Source organism: Carcharhinus amblyrhynchos, chromosome 15, assembly GCF_965287045.1.
Source record: "Carcharhinus amblyrhynchos chromosome 15, sCarAmb.v2.hapA, whole genome shotgun sequence".
In the NCBI taxonomy this organism is placed as follows: domain Eukaryota; kingdom Metazoa; phylum Chordata; class Chondrichthyes; order Carcharhiniformes; family Carcharhinidae; genus Carcharhinus; species Carcharhinus amblyrhynchos.
The window spans coordinates 15,983,631-16,009,314 of record NC_137338.1 but is presented as its reverse complement, the minus strand read 5'-3'; the positions used below and the strand labels follow the sequence as shown (position 1 = coordinate 16,009,314).

Below are 25,684 nucleotides of genomic sequence, written 5' to 3'. Positions count from 1 at the left end.
AATCTTTAACTGTTCCCATCATCCTTCTCAGCTCACTGCCTCACTCTTTGGACTCTCTACCCGCACATTCTCATTATCTCCCTCGAGAAACTGTTCACAATTCTCTAAATCTGCTCACTCCTCAGCCCATCGTTACCCACTCCCTGTTTGACCTCTCACATTTGTACAGGTCAAGCACCTGCTCCCAAGCCAAACCAAACAACATTTCACTCTCTTTAAATAACATCAGAGAGAGTTCACTTCCTCATAAATTACAGCATTGTCTGACATCCTGTCAGCAATGGTTTGGGAAATGAACTGATAACATACTGAAAAAAATGACATGTCCCTCACACACAGTGATTACACAGCAGGGGTTGGATATGTCTTGGCTGAAATATGTCGGACTAGGGGAAGGTGGCCAAAGAAATGGTGCCAACAACATGCACGATGATGATGTCCCACTTCTGTTCCTGATATTTGAAATTTTTGTGAAGGTGGTGGGGAACATGGGCCTGCAAACCGGCCCTCATTTGAGTTAGGGTAATGAACTTTGTAAAGGGGCTAGTTAAAAGCCCCACTTATTCAAATTTCATAGGAGGTTTCCAAACTCTGGAGCCATCTGCCTCAGGCTAACTGAAGGTGGAGTGCGAGTCAGGAAGACAAGGAATGTTTTTTTGCAGATAAGTTTAAAGTCTGATAGGAGATGAAGGGACTGAACACATTTTAGAAAGTTGCAGGAACCCATCACTGGTCAGAGGAGGAATACAGAGAGGAATAGAGACCACCAGACATCCTGGTTAGCTGCATTAACTGCGCTCCCTCTGTGTATCCAAACAGGTGCCAGAGTGTGGCGACTCAAGGATTTTCACAGTAACTTCATTGCAGTGTTAATGTAAGAATACCAAAGAAAATAAACTCAACAAGCACCAACAACTTTTTCAGCTCACAATCCCGGCATTGAATAGGCACTGGAATAGTGGGCACATTTGTTCGGATTCCACCTGAAAAGCCAGGAAGACTGCAGCTGGAAAAGAGTCCAGCACCCTCAGAAATCAAAGCAGTTTAAGATGAGGAGCAGAAACCTGCACAGGGAGAATGGAGACCCAAACATGGGAGAGACATGGGGACAAGATGGAGAAGGAGACACTACCCTGAACACAGGATTTACACAGTAAGATGTCATAAGAACATAAGAAATAGGAGAAGGAGTAGGCCATCTAGCCCTTCGAGCCTGCCCCGCCATTCAATAAGATCACGGCTGATCTGAAGTGGATCAGTTCCACTTTCCCGCTTTCTTCCCGTAACCCTTAATTCCCTTGTCTATCAGAAATCTATCCACCCGTGACTTAAATATATTTAGTGAGGTAGCCTCCAACACTTCAACGGGCAGAGAATTCCAGAGACTCACCACCCTTTGAGTGAAGAAGTTCCTCCTCAACTCCGTTCTAAACTGCCCTCCCCCCTCCCCCCCTCTTATTTTGAGGCTGTGCCCTCTAGTTCTGCTATCCCTTCTAAGCGGGAAGAATCTCTCTACCTGTACCCTGTCTAGCCCTTCATTATCTTGTAAGTCTCTACAAGATCCCCCCTCAGCCTTCTAAACTCTTAACGAGTACAGACCCAGTCTATTCAATCTCTCTTCATAAGCTAACACCCTCATCTCCGGTATCACAAGTCTCACAACATCAGGTTAAAGTCCAACAGGTTTATTTGGTAGTAAACGCCATTATAAACCTGTTGGACTTAAACCTGGTGTTGTGAGACTTCTTACTGTGTTTACCCCAGTCCAACACTGGTATCTCCACATCACAGGATTTACAGGCGGGGGCAAAAACACCTGGACATGACTGAAAACCAGTGCCAAGGGAGACTGTGACTTCTAGGCAAATGTCATGGACGTCTGGGCCCTCGACAGCGTGGGCCTCACACCCTGTCCCACCCGCTGATCACCATGCCCTGCCAGCAGTTGTCAAGGTAACCACAGCCTTGAATTGCTTCACTGCTGCAACTTATCACAGATCAGCTACAGACCTCTGCAGGTGACTGCACACTGGTGTATCACCCAACTGACCGATGACTCTTCACCAAGGCTGGACAGGACATCTGATTTACAACTGATGGTACTTCACAGGTTCAGAAACTATATCGTTTCAGAAACTATGCTGGTTGTCCCAAGTGCAGGGCATTATTAACTGCACAAAATGTTACCATCAAGGCACCCAGTGATGAATCAGTGAAATCCATTAACTGGAAGAGTTTTCCCTATCTCAATGTCTAACTGGTCTGTAACCAAAGCAAGAGTTTCCTCCATGTGTGTGCTTGCTTTCCTAGAATCTGCCATGATGCCTTTATCTTCCACCCGTCAGCCTACCTTACAGCTTAGTTCAAACCCAATGTGCGTGGATGGAGCCTAGGAGACAAGGGAAATCCCTCAATGAAATAGTTATTGATCCTTCTATGGGAGATCAAGAGAGTAACAGAGGTAATACAACTAATGGCACCTGATCAACAGGACAACCATCAAGCAGGCCATTGGATTCTATAGATATGATTCTGGTGCCAGGAACAATTGAGCAATGCTCTCCAATAATCTCTAACAAAGGTCCCAATAATGTGGGCTTTGAGGATGGTGAGGGCCTGGAAAAAGACAACTTATCGAGGAAGGAGCAGGAAGAGTATCTGGAGGTAGAGAGAATAGTGTTAAAGAGAAATGTGCCCATGCTGGGAGGTGGCCTCTTCCCACCACCTTTTCTTTTCCCTCGTGGCCTCCAGAATTAGATCCAGGTTGGCACTGATGAAGAAAGAGGCAGCCCTGCCCTCGATGCCAAGCCTCTGGCTCTCTGATAGCATCTTGCTTCCTTCTGGTGAAGTGGAAAGCAAACCACAGATCTCTCCCTCAGGACAACCACCTTCCTCAGTAGCTGAGGGTTGTCTAATCTCCCATTTTATCTGACCCACCTCCATTCCTGTCCCCACTGGCTGGACTCGGATAAGAAACCTTTCTCTGCATCAGTTAAGCGCTCCCTGTTGTCAAAATCTGAATTCCAGTCAGTTTCCCACCAGAGGCAGGTTTCGGACCAAATTTCTATTTTCTATATCTGTGGCAGGAGCAATCTTGAAATGTTTTGTGACATTTCACAGGGGTTGTAATTAGACAAAAATGGATGCTGGATCCAAACACAACAACACTATGAATATGACTGAAGCTTGAGCCAAAGAGCATCTGGACCAGAGGTTCTGCCTCTAATTTGCACATGAAATGACCAAACATATTCCAATCTGCAAAATTCCCTAACCAAACAACAGAACTCTGAATGATTTTCTGTTTACTTAACAATTAGACTTTGTGACCTTAAAATGACTCAGCTCCACCGTAACAAATTATATATTGTGCATTACATGGTATAAAGAAGCTCGACACCATCCCCAGACAAAACAGCCTGCTTGATCAGCATTCAACCACCACCTTAAATAATCACTCCATCCAACATTAACATATAATGACAGCAGAATGTACCAGCTGCAAGAACTCATCAAGATTCCATCAACAACACCTTACATGCCCGTGACTCCTGCCACCGAGAAGGATAAGGGCAGCAGATGCAAGAGGACACCACTACCTACCTCCTAATTTCCAAAAAAGTTACACACCATCCTGACTAGGAACTCACATTGGCTTTCCTTCACTATTTACTGTGATCGGTGCATTGAGAAATATATTCATAAGATCATGAAATATAGGACCAGAAGTGGACCATTCAGCCCACTGAGCCATTCAGTAAGATCAGTGACCTGATTGTGATCATTTTCCTGCTGACTTCCTATAACATTTAATTCCTTTAATAAATAAAAACCGGTCTTGTTCAGCCTTGAATATATGAAATGACCCAGCCTCCACTGCTCACCGGGGAGGAAATTCCAAAGACCAACAACCTTCTGACAGAAGGAGTTCCTCCTCATGTCCAATGGGAGATCCATTATGTGTAAACTGTGCCTCCTCATTACAGATTCCTCAATGAGGGGAAACATCGTCTTAGTATTTACCCTGTCAAGCCCCCTCATGTTTTGATAAGATCTGCATCTCTCATTCTTCTAAATTCCAATGGGTATAGGTACAACTTACTAAACCTTTCTTCAAAAGCTAACCCCTGCACCCCAGGAATCTTCCAAGGAAAGCGGATCCTTCTATATCCCAAACTGTACACAATACTCCAGTTGTGATCTCATCAATGCCCTGTACAACTGTAGGATTTTTATATACCATTCCCCTTGCAATCAAGGCTTATTCAATGTCATAGGATCATCAATCTACAGTGCAGAAGGAGGCCATTTGGCCCATCCAGCCTGCACCAACTACAAACCCACTGAGGCCCAGACATCTGTGATGTCTCTTCCATTTCCTTATTTCCCATTATTAATTCCATTGTCACCCTTTAAGGGACCACCTGATTTCAGCTACACTTTTCATTTTTAAATACGTGTAGAAGCTTTTACTGTTAGTTTCCACATCTCATACGAGTTTTCTCTCATACTCCAATTTCTTTCTCTAAGTCATCCTTTGCTGGTTTCTAACTTGCCCAATTTTCGGACCAACCACGAACCTTGACAGCATTATACATCTTTTCAATGTGATGCCATCCTTAATTTCCTTAGTTGTTCCTGGATGGTGCATCCTTCTCAAAGGGTGAGATCTTACGACGCGCCACACCGGTCAATCACGTGGCAAGCTGGTAAGATTACGAGAGAGGTGAAAAACTGGGCACCGGGCAGCACCAAGGGACAGGGCCTAAAAGACAGAGTGGGGCCTAAGGGAGGGCAATGCCAGCGGAGCTGCGCACTCTGCAACGAGGGATGACTGGGGCAGTGATCGACAGGGAGGTGGTGGATGAATGGGGGCAGTGATCAACCAGGGAGTTGTGGAGGGAGTTAGATAACTGCCAGTGCACTAAGTGTGTACACAGTTAGCGCATTGGGAAATCAGATGCATGAGCACAATGGTGCCCTCTTGCTGTCATTGGCTGGCTTCCTGGCAATAACAGAGTTAAGAGAGAAATCAGGAAGGCAAAAAGGGAATTCAAGATTGCTGCGGCAGATAAGGCAAACGAGAATCCAGAGATTCTACAAATATGTAAAGGGCATAAGAGTAACTAGGGAGAGAGTAAGGCCTCTTAAGGAGCCACAAGAGATGGGTGAGATTCTAAATGAATATTTCTCATCAGTCTTTACTGTTGAGAAAGGCATAGATGTTAGAGGACTTGAGGAAATAAATAGTGATGTCTTAAGGAGTGGACATATAACAGAGAAGGAGGTGCTGGAAGTCTTAAAGTGCATCAAGATAGATAAATCCCCGGGACCTGATGAAGTGTATCCCAGAACACTGTGGGATGCTAAGGAGGAAATTGCGGGTCCCCTAGCAGAGATATTTGAATCTTTGACAATCACAGTTGAGGAGCCTGAAGATTGGAGGGTGGTAAATGTTGTGCCTTTGTTTAAAAAGGGCTTCAGGGAAAAGCCTGTGAACTACAGGCTTGTGAATAGTGGGTAAATTGTTAGAAGGTATTCTGAGAGACAGGATTTACAGGCATTTAGAGAGGCAAGGACTGATTGTGGACAATCAGCATGGCTTTGTGAGTGGAAAACAATGTCTCACAAATTTGATTGAGTTTTTAAAAAGTGTTTAGACAATTACATGGGTATGATGGCTATCGACAAATATGGGCCATACGCAGGCAATTGGGACTAGCCTAGTTATTTTAAAAAAGGGCGGCATGGACAAGTTGGGCCAAAGTGCCTATTTCCATGCTGTAAACCTGACTCTAATAGACTCCATTCACTCCCCCTACCGGCATGAATCACACTTTGCCTCATTTTATTCTCTAAGTGACGTAAGACTTGAATCTTCCTCTCGCTAAAATTTTTAACCCACAACCTGAATGTGAAATTGAATTTAAGCATGTTATGATCACTCTTGCCTAGGGGAAACTTTACTACGAGACATTTAATTAATCCTGTCTTGCTATGCGATCTGTCTCAATATGCTCCAAGATATTTATATAGACATTCTTTTTTATTGTTGGTGGCATCCTTTACTGCCGTGCACTCCAATGTGCCTAGTTTTGTGGCGCCCAAGTGTTTCGATGCATTTGGGAGCTGATCCAGGATAATCTTCCTTCCCGATTTTAAGGAGAAAGAAGAATTCAGGTAGACAGAGGCAGTAGCTCAGATGTTATTTGACCCAGTTTTAGTTACCCTCCTAACATTGTCTTCTTTGGGTCAGCATACTTTTTTGTCCTATTAAGTCTCTGTGAAGTGCCTTGGGACATCTTACTATATATAAATGTGCAACCTGTTGTAGAGGTATTGCATCTGGGAGAAGTTCCAGCAAATCTCCCCATTTAAAACATTCACCTATTTTTCCTTCATCTCCACAGGCGTGTTAATTCTGCACATTAACAACTCAAATGTTTAGTTTCCTCCGCACTTTTTGAGGGGTAGGAACAGCCTGCTTTGAGCAACTGCTTTAACCTAGAAACATTTATCATAACGGAGAGGTGCGCTGGTAACATAAAAGAGGACATACTATTTCCAAAAATAAATTTGAAATGATCCGTTGTTTCAGATTCAAGCAAAGAATTGTGTTTTTAACCAGAAGAAAGGAACGCATTTTACTGCTCAGATAAACCCTTTTCAAATTCAGTCAATCAGATGTTTGTAAGCATCATATTCTGCTTGCTGGCAATGGGAGATAAAAATAAAGTGCATCTCATTTGTTGGAGATGTATCCAAAGGAATACTATCAAAATGCTGGCAACATGCAACAATGACAAAAAAAATCACAGGAACCCTTTAGTAATGTAGAGATGAGTCATTTGGTACTTGTATTTTCTATTACTTCTGATGTGTGGAAATGTTTGATTTTCATTATGAATTCAAACCCCTATAGAACAGCGTGGGATGCTTTTAAACTATAAAACCCACAACTTAAATAAATTTCTACTCATTGTCATCTGTATCCAGAATTAATTGGATAGCCACAGACACATTAGTCTCAATTTTTAACACTATCTGGGAATGTGTTTCTCATCCTCTGGTGAATAACAACCATATTTTTGGGGGATTTTCAGACCAATGGGTAACCTGCATTTACTGGCCCAAAATTTGCAAACACAATCACACCAAAAATGGTTGCGATCATGCCAGTTATAAAACTGATACCCATTTCTGGAGTCCTCACAAGCACGATTAAATGACAAAAATCCAGAGGCTGCTGTCAATGTTACCTCGCTCACTACAGATAGCACTATTGCAGCGCTAACAGACGCAGCCAACACTGAATTAGAGATCCTCTGCACTTTAATTTCTTGCACACCATTCTCATTAAACCTTGGAGGATGAGGTTTATATTATAGGTTATAATTACTGAAGATCAACCTCTCTGGCCCTGAAAAACTAAATCTAGAGGTTGGACATGTGGAATATTCCTCCATGGTAAAAATTCCATCGATTCTTAAAGTAAAAATCCAACTTTAATAAACAACATTTCAGCAACCATTATTCTGTCACATTGTCCTCAATCTCAGGTTCTCTTAAATCCAAGGGATGCAAACCTGAGCTAATATGGGATGTTTGAAGAATATATAATTTCACGATTCATATATTTCAGGAGTGTAAGTTTTAGTTTGGAAATTTACATTTTTAAATGCAAGAAAACGGAAGCACCTGCAGAGAAGCTGGTAAACAGACATGAAGTGTCTGTTCAAAGGCAGGCCTATATTTATTTAATAAGCTCAGTGTTGGAAGTGAGAAAACAGTAAATAATAGATAGTCACTTTCTATGTTACTTGTTTCATAGAAACCCTACAGTGTAGAAGGAGGCCATTCAGCCCATCGAGTCTGCACCGACCACAATTCCACCCAGGCCCTATTCCTGTAACTCCACATATTTACCCTGCTGATAATCCCTTTGACGCTATGGTCAATTTATCATGGCCAATCAACGTAACCTGCCCATCTTTGGACTGTGGGAGGAAACCAAAGCACCTGGAGGAAACCCACACAGTCATGGGGAGAATGTGCAAACTCCACAAAGACAATGACCTGATGCTAGAATTGCAACCAGAACCCTGGTGCTGGGAGGTAGCAATGCTAACCACTGTGCCACTGTGCCGTCCCAAGTTGTAGACCAGGGCCAAAATTTCAGTGGAAAGGCTGAATCCCCAAATCCAAATGGCCCAACCCCATAACTAGCATCCATCATTTTCACTGGGGTGGTTGGGAGAGAGGTGGCATAATGGGGGCAACATGTATTTTAAACGTATATGGTTCACAGAAACAGCAGTACCTTTAATAGTGCAGAATCATAAAGGCTTGTGGGATTGAGGAAAAGGTCTAAACCTATTGGATCTCTTTGGGGAGGTGCAAAAGAAAGTGCTAAAGCTCATAAGCGTGAATAATGTCTGTGGAAATGTCAAGCTATTTAAATCCCCAGCTCTTTAAATTTTGGAAAGAGCAGCTTGTTGTGTCTTCTAAGTGAAAAAAATTGGTGCTTGCAACTTCAAATGTTGGTTGTTCACATAAAGCTGAATGTTATTTTTATAGAATTAGTACAACGTGATTGTTCTCACCAATCTATCGTTATCACAGTTGGGGGAGGAGTACTGCACGTTTACATTTTTCTTGGCCACATGGAGAAATTAGTAAGGATTAGTTGTCTTTGATTTGGGGCTACAAATACAAATGTTTGTGTTTATAAGAAATGAAGAGCTCAAAGGGAAATAAATATATGGAATGGACTTTTATCAATAACCATTTATTTTTGTGATGTCTGTAATAAATGCTTAGAACCTTTTTATTTTGTCTCAGGTAGGCAATGAATAGTGTGGGAGGTTGAGCAAATGTGAGGGGTGAGAGTTTTCTTTTAACTGAAATGAAGTCCAGGACACTGAGCATCCTTCTTAAACAAGCCAACCTTCACACTCTGTTTCCAAGGGCAGCTGACCCGGCTTGATCACATGAAGAACCATTGGGCCCCATCAAGCACAGTGGCACCGTGGTTAGCACTGCTGCCTCACAGTACCAGAGACCTGGGTTCGATTCCCAGCTTGGGTAACTATTTGTATGGAGTTTGCAAGTTCTCCTGTGTCTGTGCGGGTTTCTTCCACAGTCAAAAGATGTGCTGGTTAGGTGTATTTCACATGCTAAATTCTCCCTCTGTGTACCTGAACAGGTGCTGGAATGTGGCAAGTAGGGGATTTTCACAGTAACTTCCTTGTAGTGTTAATGTAAGCCTACTTGTGACACAAATAAGCAAATTAAAAAAAAATTCTTGCCTTCTAATACTGCTTATTAATCCAGGATCACCCTGGAAAGCAAAGATAACCATCTAACTTCATGTATTATAAACCTTCTTCTTAAACTCGTCTCCTTCATCCCCTCCACTACCACCTCCAACAAGTGTGAGGACCTCCTTGTCACAAAGACTCCAGTCATTAATACACTTGAAGCTTTCCCAGTGACAACTGATAGAACTACGGAGAGTAGAGTACATTGCCTTCCCCCAAAATAATATTTTATTTAATTTGTTACGTTCCACTAAAGTTTTGTTTTTGTTTAAGGGGCTGTTAATTAATTCATTCGTTGGTTAATTTGTTTAATTGATATGTTAAAAAAGAGTATAAAAAGACACTGTCTAGCAAGTCACTCAGTTGTTAGGGATGGGTATCAAATTCTAGCCTTACCAGCAACAGCTACATTCCATGGGAGATTATTTTTAAATGTTATATTTTGTATTTTTTTCTGATTGCCAGGATCTTTGCTTTTATCCTTGAATTAGGATCATATACTATCCATTGGTTCCCTTGAGGCCTATTGTGACCAGGGGGCACAGCAAGGGCTTGGAGTGCAATAACAGCCTCAGGAGTAGCACTTTAATTTAATTTGAATTGTTTTTAAGATTTTGATTTTCGTGATAGTGCCTCTTCAAAGATTTGTCAATGAGTTTATTACTTAAGTTGTTTGCTCAAATGTGCATAAAGACCTTCCCTTACGGGCTTGTTCATTCACTCATCATTTGTTTATTTGATTTTACTTGAGTATAAAGAGACAACACATTTTAATTTAATAAGTTTCTGTTGGAGATTTTGGTTTATATTGCAGTTTAATTATATTAGCCCTCGCACAGTGGTTAGCACTGCTGCCTCACACCACCAGGGATCCAGTTCAATTCCCGGCTTGGGTCATTGGCTGTTTGGAGTTTGCACATTCTCCTCATGTCTGCGTGGGTTTCCTCTGGGTGCTCCGGTTGCCTCCTACAGTCCAAAGATGTGAGGGTTAGGTGTTAAATTGTCCTTTGGCGTCAGGGGAACTAGCTAGGGTAAATGCATGGGGTTGTGGGGATAGGGTCTGGGTGGGATTGTGGTCGGTGCAGACCAGATGGGCTGCATGGCCGCTGTAGGATTCAATAATTCTATGATAATTGGTTTACTTGCTCATTGTTTCTGGGTATCTCAATGGAGAGTATACTGACATACTGCCCCTTTAAGGGGTAGTTCATGAGTTAGTTTATTTGAGCTTATTTGAAAGAGTGGGAAAAGACGCTGGATTGGATTCTCCGATCTTGCTCGCTGCTGGGATTTTCCCATCCCGCTGCAGCAAGCAGAGATTTGGCTGGATTGCCAAATTCTCTGACTTTGTTGCAGTGGGAGTATGGTGTGAATGGGCAGTAATATCGCCCCCGCTGAGATCCCTTTGTAGTTTTGTTTTTCTTACAGTACTACTCTGAGGGGCTGTTACTTAGTTAATTTGTTAAATTGGTTATAGCTCACTCAGAGTATAAGGAGACACTCATTGTCATTTGAGGGCAATTATAGGGTTATGTTCATAATATTTCACTTTCTGAATAAATCTAAAACTGAGTAAAAGTTAGCTTTCGGCCTCCTCCTTTACCATGTGGCTATATGAAACTTAACTCCTCACCATGGGCGGCATGGTGGCACAGTGGTTAGCACTGCTGCCTCACAGTACCAGGGACCTGGGTTCGATTCCTGGCTTGGGTCACTGTCTGTGTGGAGTTTGCACATTCTCCTCGTGTCTGCGTGGGTTTCCTCTGGCTGCTCCGGTTTCCTCCCACAGCGCAAAGTTGTGTGGGTTAGGTGCATTGGCCATGCTAAATTGCCCCTTAGTGTCCCAGGATGCATAGGTTAAAGGGATTAGCGGGGTTATAGGATCTGGCCGAGGTGGGATTGTTGTTGGTGTAGACTCGATGGGCTGAATGGCCTCCTTCTGCACTGTAGGGTTTCCATGATTCTAACCAGGCTAAAGTTCCCTGCCCTCTTCCACAGCCCTGAACTCATATTTATCTAGTATCTCCCCTCATATCTTCTCCAAACTCATTCTGCCCATGAGTCTCACTTGCTCCCCTATTGAACCTATTCTCACTAAATTGCTGTCAATCCAATTTCCTTTCCCAATCCAACATAATAAGAGGTCTCACACTGCCAGGTTAAAGTCCAACAGGTTTATTCTGGGACTCCATGTCTGAATCCCTCCAGTTATATCGCTGCTCAGCCATAATACGGAAAACGGCTCATCTCAAGGTTGCAAATTACAACCTATGTGACCATGACAAAGATGAACTATTCCTCCTTGTCCATTGACCAGCCTGAAGACTTTGACATCATCCACCACATCATTTTGAGCCAGTGCCTTTCCGCCATCATCCAGCTGGATGGGTCTGCCCTCACCTCTTATCTATCTAATCATAACCTAATGAATTAATTGCAATGGCTTCTCTTTCTGCTCCCACACCACTATTTCTGGTATTGCCCATGGATCTATTCTTAGCCCTCTCCTATTTTTAATTTACATTCTGCCCCTTGGCAAAGTTATCTAAAAGCACACTAAAAATTTTCATATGGCCACTGACAACACCCAACTCTACCTCATCACCACTTCTGCTGACTCCTCCACTGTCTACAAATTGTCAGACTTACTTACCAACATTCAATACTGGATGAGCAGTTCTTTCCTGCATTTTGTTCCCATTTTGTTCACTAATGTCCTTTAGGGAAGGAAAGGACAGGGCGGCACAGTGGTTAGCACTGCTGCCTCACAGCGCCAGGGACCCAGGTTCGATTCCTGGCTTGGGTCACTGCCTGTGTGGAGTTTGCACATTTTCCCCGTGTCTGTGTGCGTTTCCTCTGGGTGCTCCCCTTTCCTCCCACACTGCAAAGATGTGTGGGTTAGGTTGATTGGCCATGCTAAAATTAACCCTGGTGTCAGGGCAAAGAGCAGCGTAAATATGTGGAGCTACGGGTATAGGGGCTAGGTGGGATTGTGGTTGACGCGAGACTCAATGAGCCGAATGGCCACCTTCTGCACTGAAGGGATTTTATTCTATGAAATCTGCTGTCCTTACTTGGTCTGGCCTACATGTGACTCCAGAGCCACAGCAGTGTTGTTAACTTTTAATTGCTCTCTTGAAATGGCCAAAGAAAGCCACTTTTAACCACTAAATTACAATTTTAACCATTCCACTATTGGAGGCTGTAGTAACTTGAATCCATGATTAAGTTGGTCAAGTGCATTGTTTAAAAGAAGGATCTTTTTTATATGTCATAAAATGACAAAGTTTAACAATAAAAATAAATCAGCAGAACAAAAATAGCAATGAAAACAGGAGCTTGAATAAAACAGGTCTTGTTTACAGAAAACTCTCTTGCGGACTGAAGTCTCCAAAAAACCTTCACATCCTCAAAAAACTCAACAGACGCTAGTAAAACAATCACAAAGTTTATTTATTAGTCACAAGTAGGCTTACATTAATACTGCAATGAAGTTACTGTGAAAATCCCCTAGTCACCACACTCCGGCACCTGTTCAGGTACACTGAGAGAATATTTAGCATGGCCAATGAACCAAACCAGATTTGTCTTTCGGACTGTGGGAGGAAACTGGAGCATCCAAAGGAAACCCACACAAACACGGGGAGAACATGCAGATTCCACACATTCAGTCACCCGAGGTTGGAATTGAACCTGGGTCCCTGGTGCTGTGAGGCAGTAGTGCTAACCACTGTGTCACTGTGCTGCCCAATGGGAGAAAATGCTTATGAGAACACTCTGTACTCAAAATGAGAGACTCTGTAAAAGAAATTGAGTCTTAAGCTGCCAATGCCCTCAGCTCCTTTATGCCTCTCTACCTTTCTTCCTTTAAGATGCTTCTTAAAACCCATCTCTTTGACAAAGTTTTTGGTCATTTTCACTAATATCTCCTTTCATGGCTGTGTCTCATGTTTTGATTTATAATGGTCACATGAGGCACCTGGGGATGTTTGATTTGATACATGCTCTTGTTGGCTGGTGTTCTTCTACCTTTACCCCAATCTTTGTCTTGTTCCCTTGTGAATTGCTTAAAAAGCAATTGATAATCCATGCCTTTTACTTTCTGGTTCGCGGTCTAGTTCATAAGATATAGGCGCAGAATTAGGCCGTTCGGCCCATCGAGTCTGCTTTGCCATTCGATCATGGCTGATAAGTTCCTCATTCCCATTTTCCTGCCTTCTCCCCACAATCTTTCAACCCATTAACAATTAAAAATCCTTCTAACTCCTCCTTAAATTTACTCATTGTCCCAGCATCCACTGCACTTTGGAGGCCTCTCCAATTTGATTGGCTTCTCAGCCTGCCCGATGACTTCACTTCTCCCAAACACCAGATGGCAAGCGAATGAAATCCATATTGTTAAAGAGAACTTGATGCCAGAACTCATTAAATCCTTGTGGGGCAGTTGTCCTCGTTGTCAGCAGCAAGCACTAATCCCTTCCAGGGTGACTGCAAAGCCTGGACTACTTTATTTCTACACCACTGTCTAAGAATTTCAGCTAGTAACCACCTCCAACAAAGACAATCTCACACAACATTGTTCCCTTAGTCATTCCATCTATCAAATCAACTCCTGTGCTGAGATCTTATTAAAAGATCACAATTTGAAGGGGGGGAGAAGGGGGGTCCGCTGCCACTCTGCCTGTGATCAGTGAAGGGGAAGGGGGTCCGCTGCCACTCTGCCTGCGATCAGTGAAGGGGAAGGGGGTCCGCTGCCACTCTGCCTGTGATCAGTGAAGGGGAAGGGGGTCCGCTGCCACTCTGCCTGCGATCAGTGAAGGGGAACGGGGTCCACTGCCACTCTTCCTGTGTTAAGGGGAGGGGAAGGGGGAGTCCGCTGCCACTCTGCCTGTGATCAGGAAGAGGGGAGGGGCCTGCGATCTGGGGTGGAGTGGAGGAATAAGGGGGTTGGTAATGTTGTGGAGATGGGGCAATGTCTGTGGGGGCCGGGGAGGGGCATTATCCGACCCAGGAGCAGTGTGGCAGGGGAGCAGCATTCTATCAATTTTTTTCTGTGCATGCGCAGTTGGAGGCTCCAATCGGAGCTGCACGGTTTTGTACACGTTAAGCCCCACCTACAGGGTTCTGCAGCGCGATTCGGAATCGCTAATATGTTTTCATTACATACAGGGGCGCCGGAGAATGGGTCTAAAAGTCGGATCTGAAACACTCCCAGTTTCAAGTTCTCCCAGAACTTAGAATCAAAATGGTAAAATAGGGCCCTCTGTGTCACAAAACCTCCTATTCATTCACAGTTAGAGTGATTAATCGCATATAAGCAGCAGAATTCCAATCCATATTTGATCTTTGATAAATACTGGGCAGCACGGTAGCACAGTGATTAATGTTGCTGCTTCACAGCACCAGGGACCCGGATTTAATTCCTGGCTTGGATCACTGTCTGTATAGAGTTTGTACATTCTCCCCGTGTCTGCATGGGTTTCCTCCGGGTGCTCTGGTTTCCTCCCACAGTCTGAAAGATGTGCTGGTTAGGTGCATTGACCCAAACAGGTGCCGGACTGAGGTGACTAGGGGAATTTCACAGTAACTTCATTGCAGTGTTAATGTAAGCCTTACTGTGACTAATAAGTAAACTTCACTTTCCTTAAACTGATTTATCGAAATGTTCAATTGCTCAGTAGTGTAGCAACTTTAATCATAATTATTGCAGACAATTGTAAATGCAGCAAGTCGAATATCCTCTCAATCAACGTCAAGACACCATTGCGTCTGAACACCAGAAAGTTATGTTTCAATCAAGCACAGACGTGACACACAGTGGTATGTCAATGACTTTTAAATGAAGCATTTAAACTTCAGCTGTCATGCTTTTTTTCTACAAAGCCAAGACTCTAATTTTTTGTGGTTAACCCTTGTAATACTTATGGTTTTTGTAGATTATTTCACATCGAATACTTAAATTTAAAACACATTTGCCAGAATCATTCTATGTGCGGTAACAAAACATACGTTATAATATACTTGTATGTGCTGATGTACAATTTATGCTAATTGATCCAGATTTACGCTTCGAAGTAACTGTTCTGACAAAGAAAATTTTAAAATTAAAGGTTTATTGGTTAGTCATAAGTAAGGCTTACATTAACACTGCAATGAAGTTACTGTGAAATTTCCCTGATTGCCGCACCCTGGTACCTGCTCAGGTCAATGCACCTAACCAGCATGTCTTCTGAACTGTAGGAGTGAGCCAGAGCAAACCCACGCAGACGAGGGGAGAACGTGCAAACTCCACACAGAAAGTGATCGAATAGAACCCAGGTCCCTGGCACCGAGAGGCAGTGGTGCTAACCACCGTGCCACTGGGCTGCCCAAAGAACCTTTTTGCAAAATATCAACTTGCTACTCCTTTCAAGATGCCAATAGGTCACATCAAAGGCTTTCCATCAATCAAGGAAACAGATAAGGTCTGAAGTTAATGAAGTCAACCTTCATGCAGGAAGGCTGCAGAGGGCCCAGGAGCAGGTAGAGATACTGGGCTGAATTATATGAGGCAGCAGATTCCACCCCTCCCCCCTCCCCTAGCTAAAAACCTGTTGACTGTTAATAAGTGAGAGGTGGGATTTCTGCCCCTCAGGAACAGGATGACCTGTTTCAAAGAACTGCTGGTCAATTAGATGCCAGCAGCTCTCCAACAATTCAGGACAGAGGTGTAGAATTGGGGGTTGGGTCAATGGAGGCCTCGCCTAGGCCCCAGCATATGGAGCTGGGGTTTGAGAAGCTAAAGGGGGAATGGCGGGGGGGCATCCAAATGGGTATTTGGTGGAAAAAAACAAAGGGTATTCTCTCTGATAGGCCCTGGGGCAGAGAAGGCTGCTGTTTGCCATAAGCCTTTCCCACAGCTGATCATATCACAATGGTGGTGGGATGAGGACTTTAGGTGGAAATTAACCGGCTACACAAGTGTCTCAATTGACCAACTGCTGGGTGTGTCATCAAACGCTACAGAGGCTGCTGGTGTAATTGTGGTGGGGGAAAGGGGTGTCTGGATATTTCTTGCCTTCAAACCCACTAGCAAGGGAGCATTAAAACCCAATGTTCCAGAAACTCACACTGAGCTTGATTTGATCAGGGCATTTAATTAAATAATAATATAAATAATAAGCACAAAGGGCCCCTTCTTACCACTTTAGTCAATTATTTTAGACTGAAGTATAAAAATTAATAACTTGTAGACATACTTAGGGAATGGTGTTAATCCAATCCAATTCTCTTCCTGCACCTGATGCTGCACTAAGGTAGACTTTCATCTGTTTCCATGGCTAGTAATTCCCACAACAGGTCACTAGTCTATCGCCAGGTTTTATAGCCTGAGGGAGTGCCACTCCACATTATGCGTGGCTGAGCAGGAGTCTCTATTTGCAAGGATTTGCAGGTTGACACTCAACCTGTTTGACCATGTTACGAATGCACCTTCCTTGGCCATCAACTCCTGGGGTGGGACTCAAATTTGCAGTTTCCGGCTCTGAGGTAGGGATGCTATCCACTGTGCCACAAAATCTAAATGTGTTAAACAAATGCCTTATTACACAATTCTAAAAATTGCAGCTGTGCAATAATTGAATACCCTCAACATTTGCGCATTCTCCCCGTGCTTGCGTGGGTTTTCTCCGGGTGCTCCGGTTTCCTCCCACACCCCAAAGGTGTGCTGTTAGGCTGATTGGCAGGAATAAATTGTCCCTAAATCAGTTTCCCTCAATCTGGATGGCCATAAAACATTAGACAGGGGTTGTGGGTGGAGAGGGGGACTGGTGGTGTTGAGATGGCGGCGTGGGCTCGTTGGGTCAAAGGGCCTGTTTCCCGGGCTGATTTTGTTCTTTTATGACAAAGTTAGAAGAATTCATTAAGAGTACGAAGGTTGAAAATTAGAATCTGTTGACCCTTAATAATTTAGTATTTTGACCAGTTTTGCAAATAATTCCTTTCCAAAGAATTGTTTTAATGGTCTATCACCACACCTCTTTGGGCCACTTAATTCATGCTCTACTTAACAAGTCTACGTGATAAAGATTTGCACTGTAATAGCACAATTAATAAATACTGGGGCAAATGTGAACAAAAATCCTTGAGGATTAATCCACTTGACAATCTACATTTGGCTGCAAATACAATTCCAGGTTCCTACTTAAATATATTTGTTACTTATACTCACCCAACACAAGGAGTTCCATTCTTTGTTCACTGTTCCCCACAATATCATCTGGAGTGATCACAGAGCAGTAGTAAGCCCCACTGTCTCCCCAGTGTAACCTCCCAATCTGGAGATCTGCATCTGTAAGAGACCCGACAATGATAGGTAATTGACCTGGACAATAATCAGGGTCAAATCTCAGCCTGCAAACAAGCAACACATTATCATTGATATCATTTACCATCTGTATTTTGTATTTGTTGATTAACAATTTCTGGTTAACATTTGGTGCAGAAGGATTACTGCAGATAGAGCAGCCAATTTAGTACCGTCACAGGTGGTCCATTGTAATTAGCAATTCTCAGCAGAGTGAAAAGTAGGATCATCTTTTGAAAATTTCAAGTTATGATATTCATTGTGAAAATGATTAACTGAAGAGGGAACAAAATTCATCCGGAACCCTGGTACAAACCAATGAAAAGCAGGCTGCTGATTCCACGCTGGGCGGCACAGTTGTTAGCACTGCTGCCTCACAGCGCCAAGGACCAGAGTTTGATTCCTGGCTCGGGTCACTGTCTGTGTGGAGTTTGCACATTCTCCCCGTGTCTGTGTGGGTTTCCTCCGGGTGCTCTGGTTTTCTCCCACAGTCCAAAGATGTGTGGGTTAGGTTGATTGGCCATGATAAATTGCCCCTTAATGTCAAGGGACTGAGGAAGGTAAGTATGTGGTGTTATGGGGATAAGACAGTACCTGGGTAGAATTGTTGTTGGTGCAGGTTTGATGAGCCAAATGACCTCCTTCTGCACAGTAAATTCTATGAATCAATTTTGTTCATTCTACACTGCTACTTAGAACAAATTTCACTGCCAGATTTCAGCTCCCACCTTTTGTAACATGAGTCTTTTCTTAAAGATGTTTTGTCTAACCTAGATATTACTATAAAGCCACGTGTTGTATAATTTGTCACTTGGTGACTGGACTTAGATTCTAGGTCACTGTCAGCTTATACAGTGATGTCAGTGTTGACTGGGGTGGGCACAGTAACAAGTCTCACAACATCAGATTAAAGTCCAACAGGTTTATTTGGAATCACGAGCTTTTAGAGCACTACTGCTTCCTCTTCCCATCTAATTAAGGACCCCACACACCCCAGACATTCTCTCTTCCATCCTCTTCCGACGAGAAAAAGATACAAAAGTCTGAGGTCATTTACCAACCAACACCTCTTTCCCTGCTGCCATCAGGCTTTTGAATGGACTTACCTCGCATTAAGCTGATCTTTCTCTACACCCTAGCTATAACTGTAACATTACATTTTGCACTCTCTTGTTTCCTTTTCTATGAACAGTATGCTTTGTCTGTATAGCGTGCAAGAAACAATACTTTTCACCGTATGTTAATCCATATGACAATAATAAATCAAATCAAATCAAAATCGGTGAACGGAGATTTGGCTGGCCACCAAATTCTCCGACCTCACTGCTGTGGGAGTGTGGCGTGAACGGGTGGTAAGACCACGCCCGAGATATCTGGACCCAGAGGGAGTGGGTTCCTTTTCTGTTCTGGTATAGCGTAGAATTGGACATGTCGCATCTGCAAAGTCATGTGTGCGCAATTATACCATGTACTAAGGAGAAGCCTACTGACCCTGGGGCTCCTTTCACCTGCTTGTCACTGACAAAGAGACTGAAAATAAGTCACATCTTTTTGAATGGAGAACTTAGTGACATTCCTTTTGTGACAAAGGACTGTAAACGTTAAGAGTTCGAAATATCTCAAGTGCTAGCCTGAGAGGATTTTGATGCATACAAGATCCCAGCCAGGGTCACGTTCATGCTCTGAGCTGTGGGTTTTGGCTGCAACAGACAGCAGATTTCAGTGAATGACCTCCTTTGTAAAGCACAGGTGTCTCAGACATTGTTTCTTACTAAGGTTCATGCAGCAGAATTGTGCCCTAAGACAGTATGACCTCCTGCTGAAAGCCCTTTCTTCCCTCCTCCATTTTCCTCTTCCAGCAACGTGCTCTCATGTATGTGCCCTCTGCTCATTCTCCCAGTTCTGCTGCATTCCAAGGGGAATGACTACTAATGTATCGGAGCAATTGGCTTGTGTAGCAACCTTGAACTCAGTAAAACGTGCTTCAGCAGCTGCCGCATCACTCCCTGTAGATTTTGGAAATGTGAAATTATGAAAAGCACAACAAATGTGTAGAACTGTGATGACAACCAGAAGAAATAAACCAGCAACTAACCTGTAATGAGCTAACGATCCCTTTAAGTAGCATTGCTGGGGGGGTTGTTCAAGCTGCGAACATGCATTCAGCTGTGCAAGGGTGAAAAAAGGCATTAGCTGGCACACGGAGCTGCAAAATAGCAGCACTGGAGCACGCTGATTGAAATCATGATCAGCCTGATCTGCAGACTTCTGGTAGACGTTACATGGACGGCCCGGTGGCACAGTGGTTAGTACTGCTGCCTCACAGTGCCAGGGATCCAGGTTCAATTCCCAGCTTGGGTCACTGTCTGTGTGGAGTCTGCATGTTCTAAAGTTTAAAGTTTATTAATCACAAGTAAGGCTTACATTAACACTGCAGTGAAGTTACTGTGAAATTCCCCTAGTCACCACACTCCAGCACCTGTTCAGGTCAATGCACCTAACTGGCACGTCTTTCAGACTGTGGGAGGAAACCAGGGCACGCAGAGGAAACCCACGCAGATACGGGGAGAATGTGCAAACTCCACACAGACAATGACCCAAAGCCGGAATTGAACTCGGGTCCCTGGCGCTGTGGGGCAGCAGAGCTAATCACTGTGTCTCCCTGTGTCAACATGGTTTCCTCCCACAATCCAAAGATGTGCAGGTTAGGTGAATTGGCAAATTCTCCTTCCGTGTACCCGAACAGGTGCCGGGGTGTGGCGACTAGGGGATTTTCACAGTATCCTAATCATAGTGTGAATGTAAGCCAACTTGTGACTAATAAGTTAAGTTTAACATTTAAAATGGACAAAGTGACATCTGGAGTGCTTTGCATCAGTTGTGTGCACATTGCTAACACCATTTTGTATCCCAAACAGCAGTTACAGCGCCTAAAGAAGTCGCCACTGAGCTCTATCACAAGAGGTACAGAATTGCATCACTTATATAAAATGGGCCCCATGCTCATGCAAACCAGGAATTGCTTCACCGCCTTAACTTAAAATATAACATCGACTGATGCAATGTGCATGAAGTTAACTTGTTATTCAGACAGCTTGTGCAAATAATCATGCAAGAAGAAATTGAGATACAGCAGCATCCAATTAATTTACCGGTTTATTCATAGAATTCACTCGGTTGGAAATAAAAATCCTTACTGTTGATGATGGTGATTTCCCGTCCTTTGTAGTATTCTCCTAAAGTGACTGCTGAACCCTGACGGGAAGCCACAACTCGCACGGTGCGGCTGTTATCCGCACAGTCCAGATACGGGTCCCACGTAGGACTCTGTTCTTTCTGGCTGGTGACATGTGTGGCCGTGCTGTGAATGCTGAAGGCATCTCTGGTACGGTCCTTGCAGTATGACTTAAAGCGCCACTGAACCACGGGTTGCTGGGCAGATGTGGTGGAGTACTGACAGTGAAGAACAACAGGCTGGAACAACATGGCTATCTTTTTGTATTCTGAAATGGTCACTTGAACACCGAGGGATCCGCCTGCAGGGATAAAGAAAATTGGTTTAGTGTGAAAAAGGCTTCATTCAGTTCACTTCACAAGCGTACGTTTTCAAGTTCAAATTGGGCCACTTCATGTTTCAAAATTTCATTCAAGTCAGAGCACTGTGATACAACTTCAATATGCCCTCATATTCCCATTCCATTGTCACAGTGCTCATTGATGTAACCAGTGCTACCAAGGACTTATTCTGAACACTTTCTATGAAAGGATTTATGCTGCACTGGCTTATAATCACACTCAAATATTCACAGGAAATTCGCTGTCATAAGTTTGGGTCTACAGTTTTGGATTCAGTTGTGTCAGTTATTCCCATAAAGGATCCAAGTGATTTTTAAACAGCATTGACTCTCATGGTCATTTGGTACGATAACCCTGCGTGACCCCACTTGTCACCTGTACTGGATATTAATGTTTTTTGCATATTCCTTCAATATAATGTAGTGCCTGATAAAACAAAAGTTCGCTGCTTTAATTCACAGTGAGATAAATGTACAAGCAACAGTTATGATCATATTCATTTTATTCAATTAGTATAACTTATCCACTTACAATACAAAATAAGAAGTTGACCCAGTTACCCACTGCAAAGAGTATTTGTGGTTCAAACTAGTTTGCCTCCACAAAACTTAACCTGATTGGACTGGAAAGAGAAACAGGGTCATAAGCATAGACTGCAGTTAAAATAACAATTTTCATTTTGTTGGGATAGGGTTGCACTGAATAATGCCACTACTTTAAGGAGCCTCAGTGGGTGGAGGCAACAATGCTTGTCAAAGTAAAACACTAGATAATTTTCTTTCCCTATAACTTGCACCCAGGGAGGTCCACTCTAAGACATTGCCTGACAATTCTGCTAAAATAAGGTAAAGTTTATTTATTAGTGTCACAAGTAGGCTTACGTTAACAAAGCAATGAAGCTACTGTGAAAATCCCTAGTTGCCACACTCTGGCGCCTGTTTGAGTACACGGAGGGAGAATTTAGCACAGCCAATCAACCTAACTAGCACGCCTTTGCGCTGTGGGAGGAAACCGGAGCACCCAGAGGAAACCCATGCAGACATGAGGACAGTGACCCAAACTGGGAATTGAACCCAAGTCCCTGGCGCTGTGAGGCAGCAGTGCTAACCACTAGGCTACCTTGCTGCATTAGTGCTGCTGTAGTGGTAATTGGATGGCTAATCACCAGCATGGAAGTGTAAATTGGACACCAACCTTGCACATGCAGTTAACATGGAAATCAGGATGCTACATCTGAGTTGGTATGGTTCTCCAAAAGCTATGCCAAATAAGTCAAGAGATACAGTATTGAAATATATAGAATGGTGTGAATTTGCTGTACGTGCAAGATAAATAACCATTGAAGATACCAGAAAAAGGATTTTTTCCCCCCAATGGCATGATAAATCTTAATTACTGCCAAGTAACTGCTCTGACATTGAACATTAACTTTTACAAATGTGGAGTCTCATTTTTTCAAATTTGAATTATTGTTGGAGATATAAATGATTTTTAAACATCTTTCGTTTTCTGCTTTATCTTTCTCTTGATTTTGTTTTCTGTACATGATTTGGCATTAAACTAAATATTCTAATCAACATTTCCTGGTTCGGACTCCACACTCCTCACTAATGCTTCTTATTAAATGATCTTATTCTCAAATGCATTAAATTTTTCATCTTATTGTGAGTACCATTTTAGCACATATGTAGTTCAATACAATTAGCTTCTATGTCTGTATTGTGATGCAATATATTTTGATACAACTGTACATCAGTATTCCAACCGTTCACCTTTACCAGAAATTCAATAACACATGGAAAGATGTAGGAAATGAAATCATTATTCTGGATGGACTTTCTCCAGTCCAAGTTTATTGTGTATAAAATAATTTTTAATTTGTATTCAGGTTCACCCTTTGAAAAAAATCATTAGCAGAATGACTAAGTCCCGTAAAAAGTCACATTTACACAATAGTTCCAATTTTGGACATATTTAAACGCATGATTTCAGTAGGTTTTGGTGTTGTCTAAAAATTACAACTGATGCAATTGTTTTTATGAAGCTCATTCTCCGACTTATATGAGAAATAGTTTGGGAAGTGCCAAGCTCATTAGCAACATGTTGGGGAATTCAATGCTTTTCTACATTTTGTTTCAATATTAATACCACCTGGCAGACGATTTCATCTCATTGATTCTTTTATTATTGATTTATGATTCTTTTATAGATAACTCAGAGGAATAACTTCTGCACCAAGCGGAAGAAATGTAGTTCTGGCCAATTAAAATGCCTTAATCCAAGCCTTGGAAGCTGACTGTGGCAAAGTTAGGTTTTGTCCGTTTTGCCCTGAGCTGATTTTTAATGTTATATCTCTCGAATGTTAAAAGTATTCTTTATTTCACCGCTAAGCCAAAAGTTTTGAAATCTTGCTAATTTCCATTGCCATTGAGTGGCAATTAGTAAATAAACAATAGGCATTGTTCTACATGTTAATTTAGCATTTCACATTATTGTGATAAAATAGATTTTTGGCAACATTCAAGAGAACGAATATTGATTGAACCACTTGGTTCACATCATAGACAGCTTAGCTGAGGTTGCTGGTGTGTGGCCTATTGCTCATACATCAATGGCTTGATTGATATATCCTTGGACCGACACTACCAGCTCAGGTGAAGGAATTATTATTCTCACTTCCTACCAGAGCCATTGTAGCAAAGAAGGCATTGAGGTCCAGCAGTGTGCTAAAAAAAATTGCAAATTAAGAGTTTCAATGGAGTGGATGGTGAGGTACAGGAGGAATTGTGAACATGTTGCAGAGATGGGAACATGTGGTATCAGTAACACATACTGATGGGAGCTGAAGTACAAGTGGTGGCTGAAAAGATTGATAAGATCGCACGCCATCTGAGAAGTGCCCCAAAAGGTTCAGGATAGGGATGGAGTCAGAGCCAAGAGCACAGAGATTTTAGCAGGAGCTGAATAAAATTTGGGTTTCCCCCAATATTCAACAGTTATACATCACCAATAGCTTCACAAATCAAAAACTGTTGTGGATGTGGTGTCTGTCCATTGTTGTGAGGCTTCTTACTGTCTTTAAGAGAGCACAGCAGAAGGAAGTCACCTGACTTCAGGAGCCAATGGAAACTGAGAGTGAGTGATCACAGCCAAGGGTGGAGTCCTTGCTTCAGCAGAATTTTCTAGAAGTCATGTTGTAAGCATGTAAATCCTGGAGCTCTGCTATGTAGCAGCCAAGAATTGCTAACTCCTGTAGAGGCAACACCGTACTCAGAGAATTCATTTAAAAGACTCCTAGAGTGATGGGGGGAGGGGGTGGGAGCATGTACTGAGAAACCCAAGAGAGGGGAGAGCCAGAAGGAGGGCAGTGGAAGATCCTAAATGACTGAGTGAAAAGCCTAAAGCAAACAAGACTCAGTTGCATCCCATCCTTTTGTACGTACTGTAATAGGAAGTTACTTGAAAGTTTAGCAATAAACTGCAAACGATAAAGCTGTAATCAGTCAGAAAGTAAGACAAGCCACAGCAGAAGAAGTAGTAAAGGTGAAAAAGAGTTGGAGACATTTCACAGAGAACTACATCAAATAGAAAATGAGGGAAAGGTTTGCAATCCTAATCTAAATGAGAGACAGCTTAGCTCCATTACAAAAAAAGCAAGCACAATGAAAAAGGCGGAAGTAGCTAAGAAATCTATGATGGCCAATAAGAAACAGTGCAATATGCACCAACAAGTGGTGAAGGAACTTGAGAAGAGCCCGAGGAAATCCAACATAATGGATGCTATTGGTTTCCTGATTAGTGAGAGAACTCAGAGTGAAGCACCTCAAGGATTTGATCCAAGGCCCTCATTGCAGGACATCCTGCATCACTTACTGCAAGAGTTATCATACTGTTGAAGCTGAAATTAGTGAAATATATCATTCACCAGAGCCAAAGTGGGAATCCTTCAGAGATCCAATTGAATGATCAAACTACCAGTCGCGTGGAATATACAATTGAGCTGGTGAAATTGGCATTCTGCAGAGAAGCAGAAACTGTCCAGTCTTCATAGAATCCCTACAGTGCAAAAGTAGGCCATTTGGCCCATTGAGTCTGCACTGACAACAATCCCACCCTGGCCTTTTTCTCGTAACCCCACGTAATCCCCCAGCACTCAGGGACAAATTAACATGGCCAATCCACCTAACCTGAACATCTTTGAACTCTTGAGGGGAAACAGAGCACCTGGAGGAAACACACGCAGACATGGGAAGAATGTGCAAACTCCACACAAGACTGGAATTGAATCTGGCTCTGTGAGGCAGCAGTGATAAGAACTGCCACTGTGCACCTTGTGGAGGACGTAGCAATGATCAAACCCAAAGAGAGGACACAACTGTTGGAGCAAGTTAGCATTTCAAGAAAAATGTCCATTAAGTATAACAAGAAGAAGGAAAAATAATGA

General features: G+C 42.8%; 1 protein-coding gene across 3 annotated transcripts in view; it reads right to left on the bottom strand.

Annotated features, from left to right (window-relative positions):
• The window catches only part of LOC145353095 (immunoglobulin-like domain-containing receptor 2), a 111,729-nt gene that overhangs the window by 40,499 nt on the left and 45,546 nt on the right, over positions 1-25,684 (bottom strand). For all 3 annotated transcript variants that reach the window (XM_080203457.1, XM_080203458.1, XM_080203459.1), the window contains exons 2-3: positions 20,862-21,200; positions 17,530-17,649 (exon numbers count right to left, since the gene is read on the bottom strand). In XM_080203457.1, the coding sequence (XP_080059583.1) occupies positions 17,530-17,649; positions 20,862-21,200 (459 nt within the window). The remainder of the gene's footprint in view (positions 1-17,529; positions 17,650-20,861; positions 21,201-25,684) is intronic.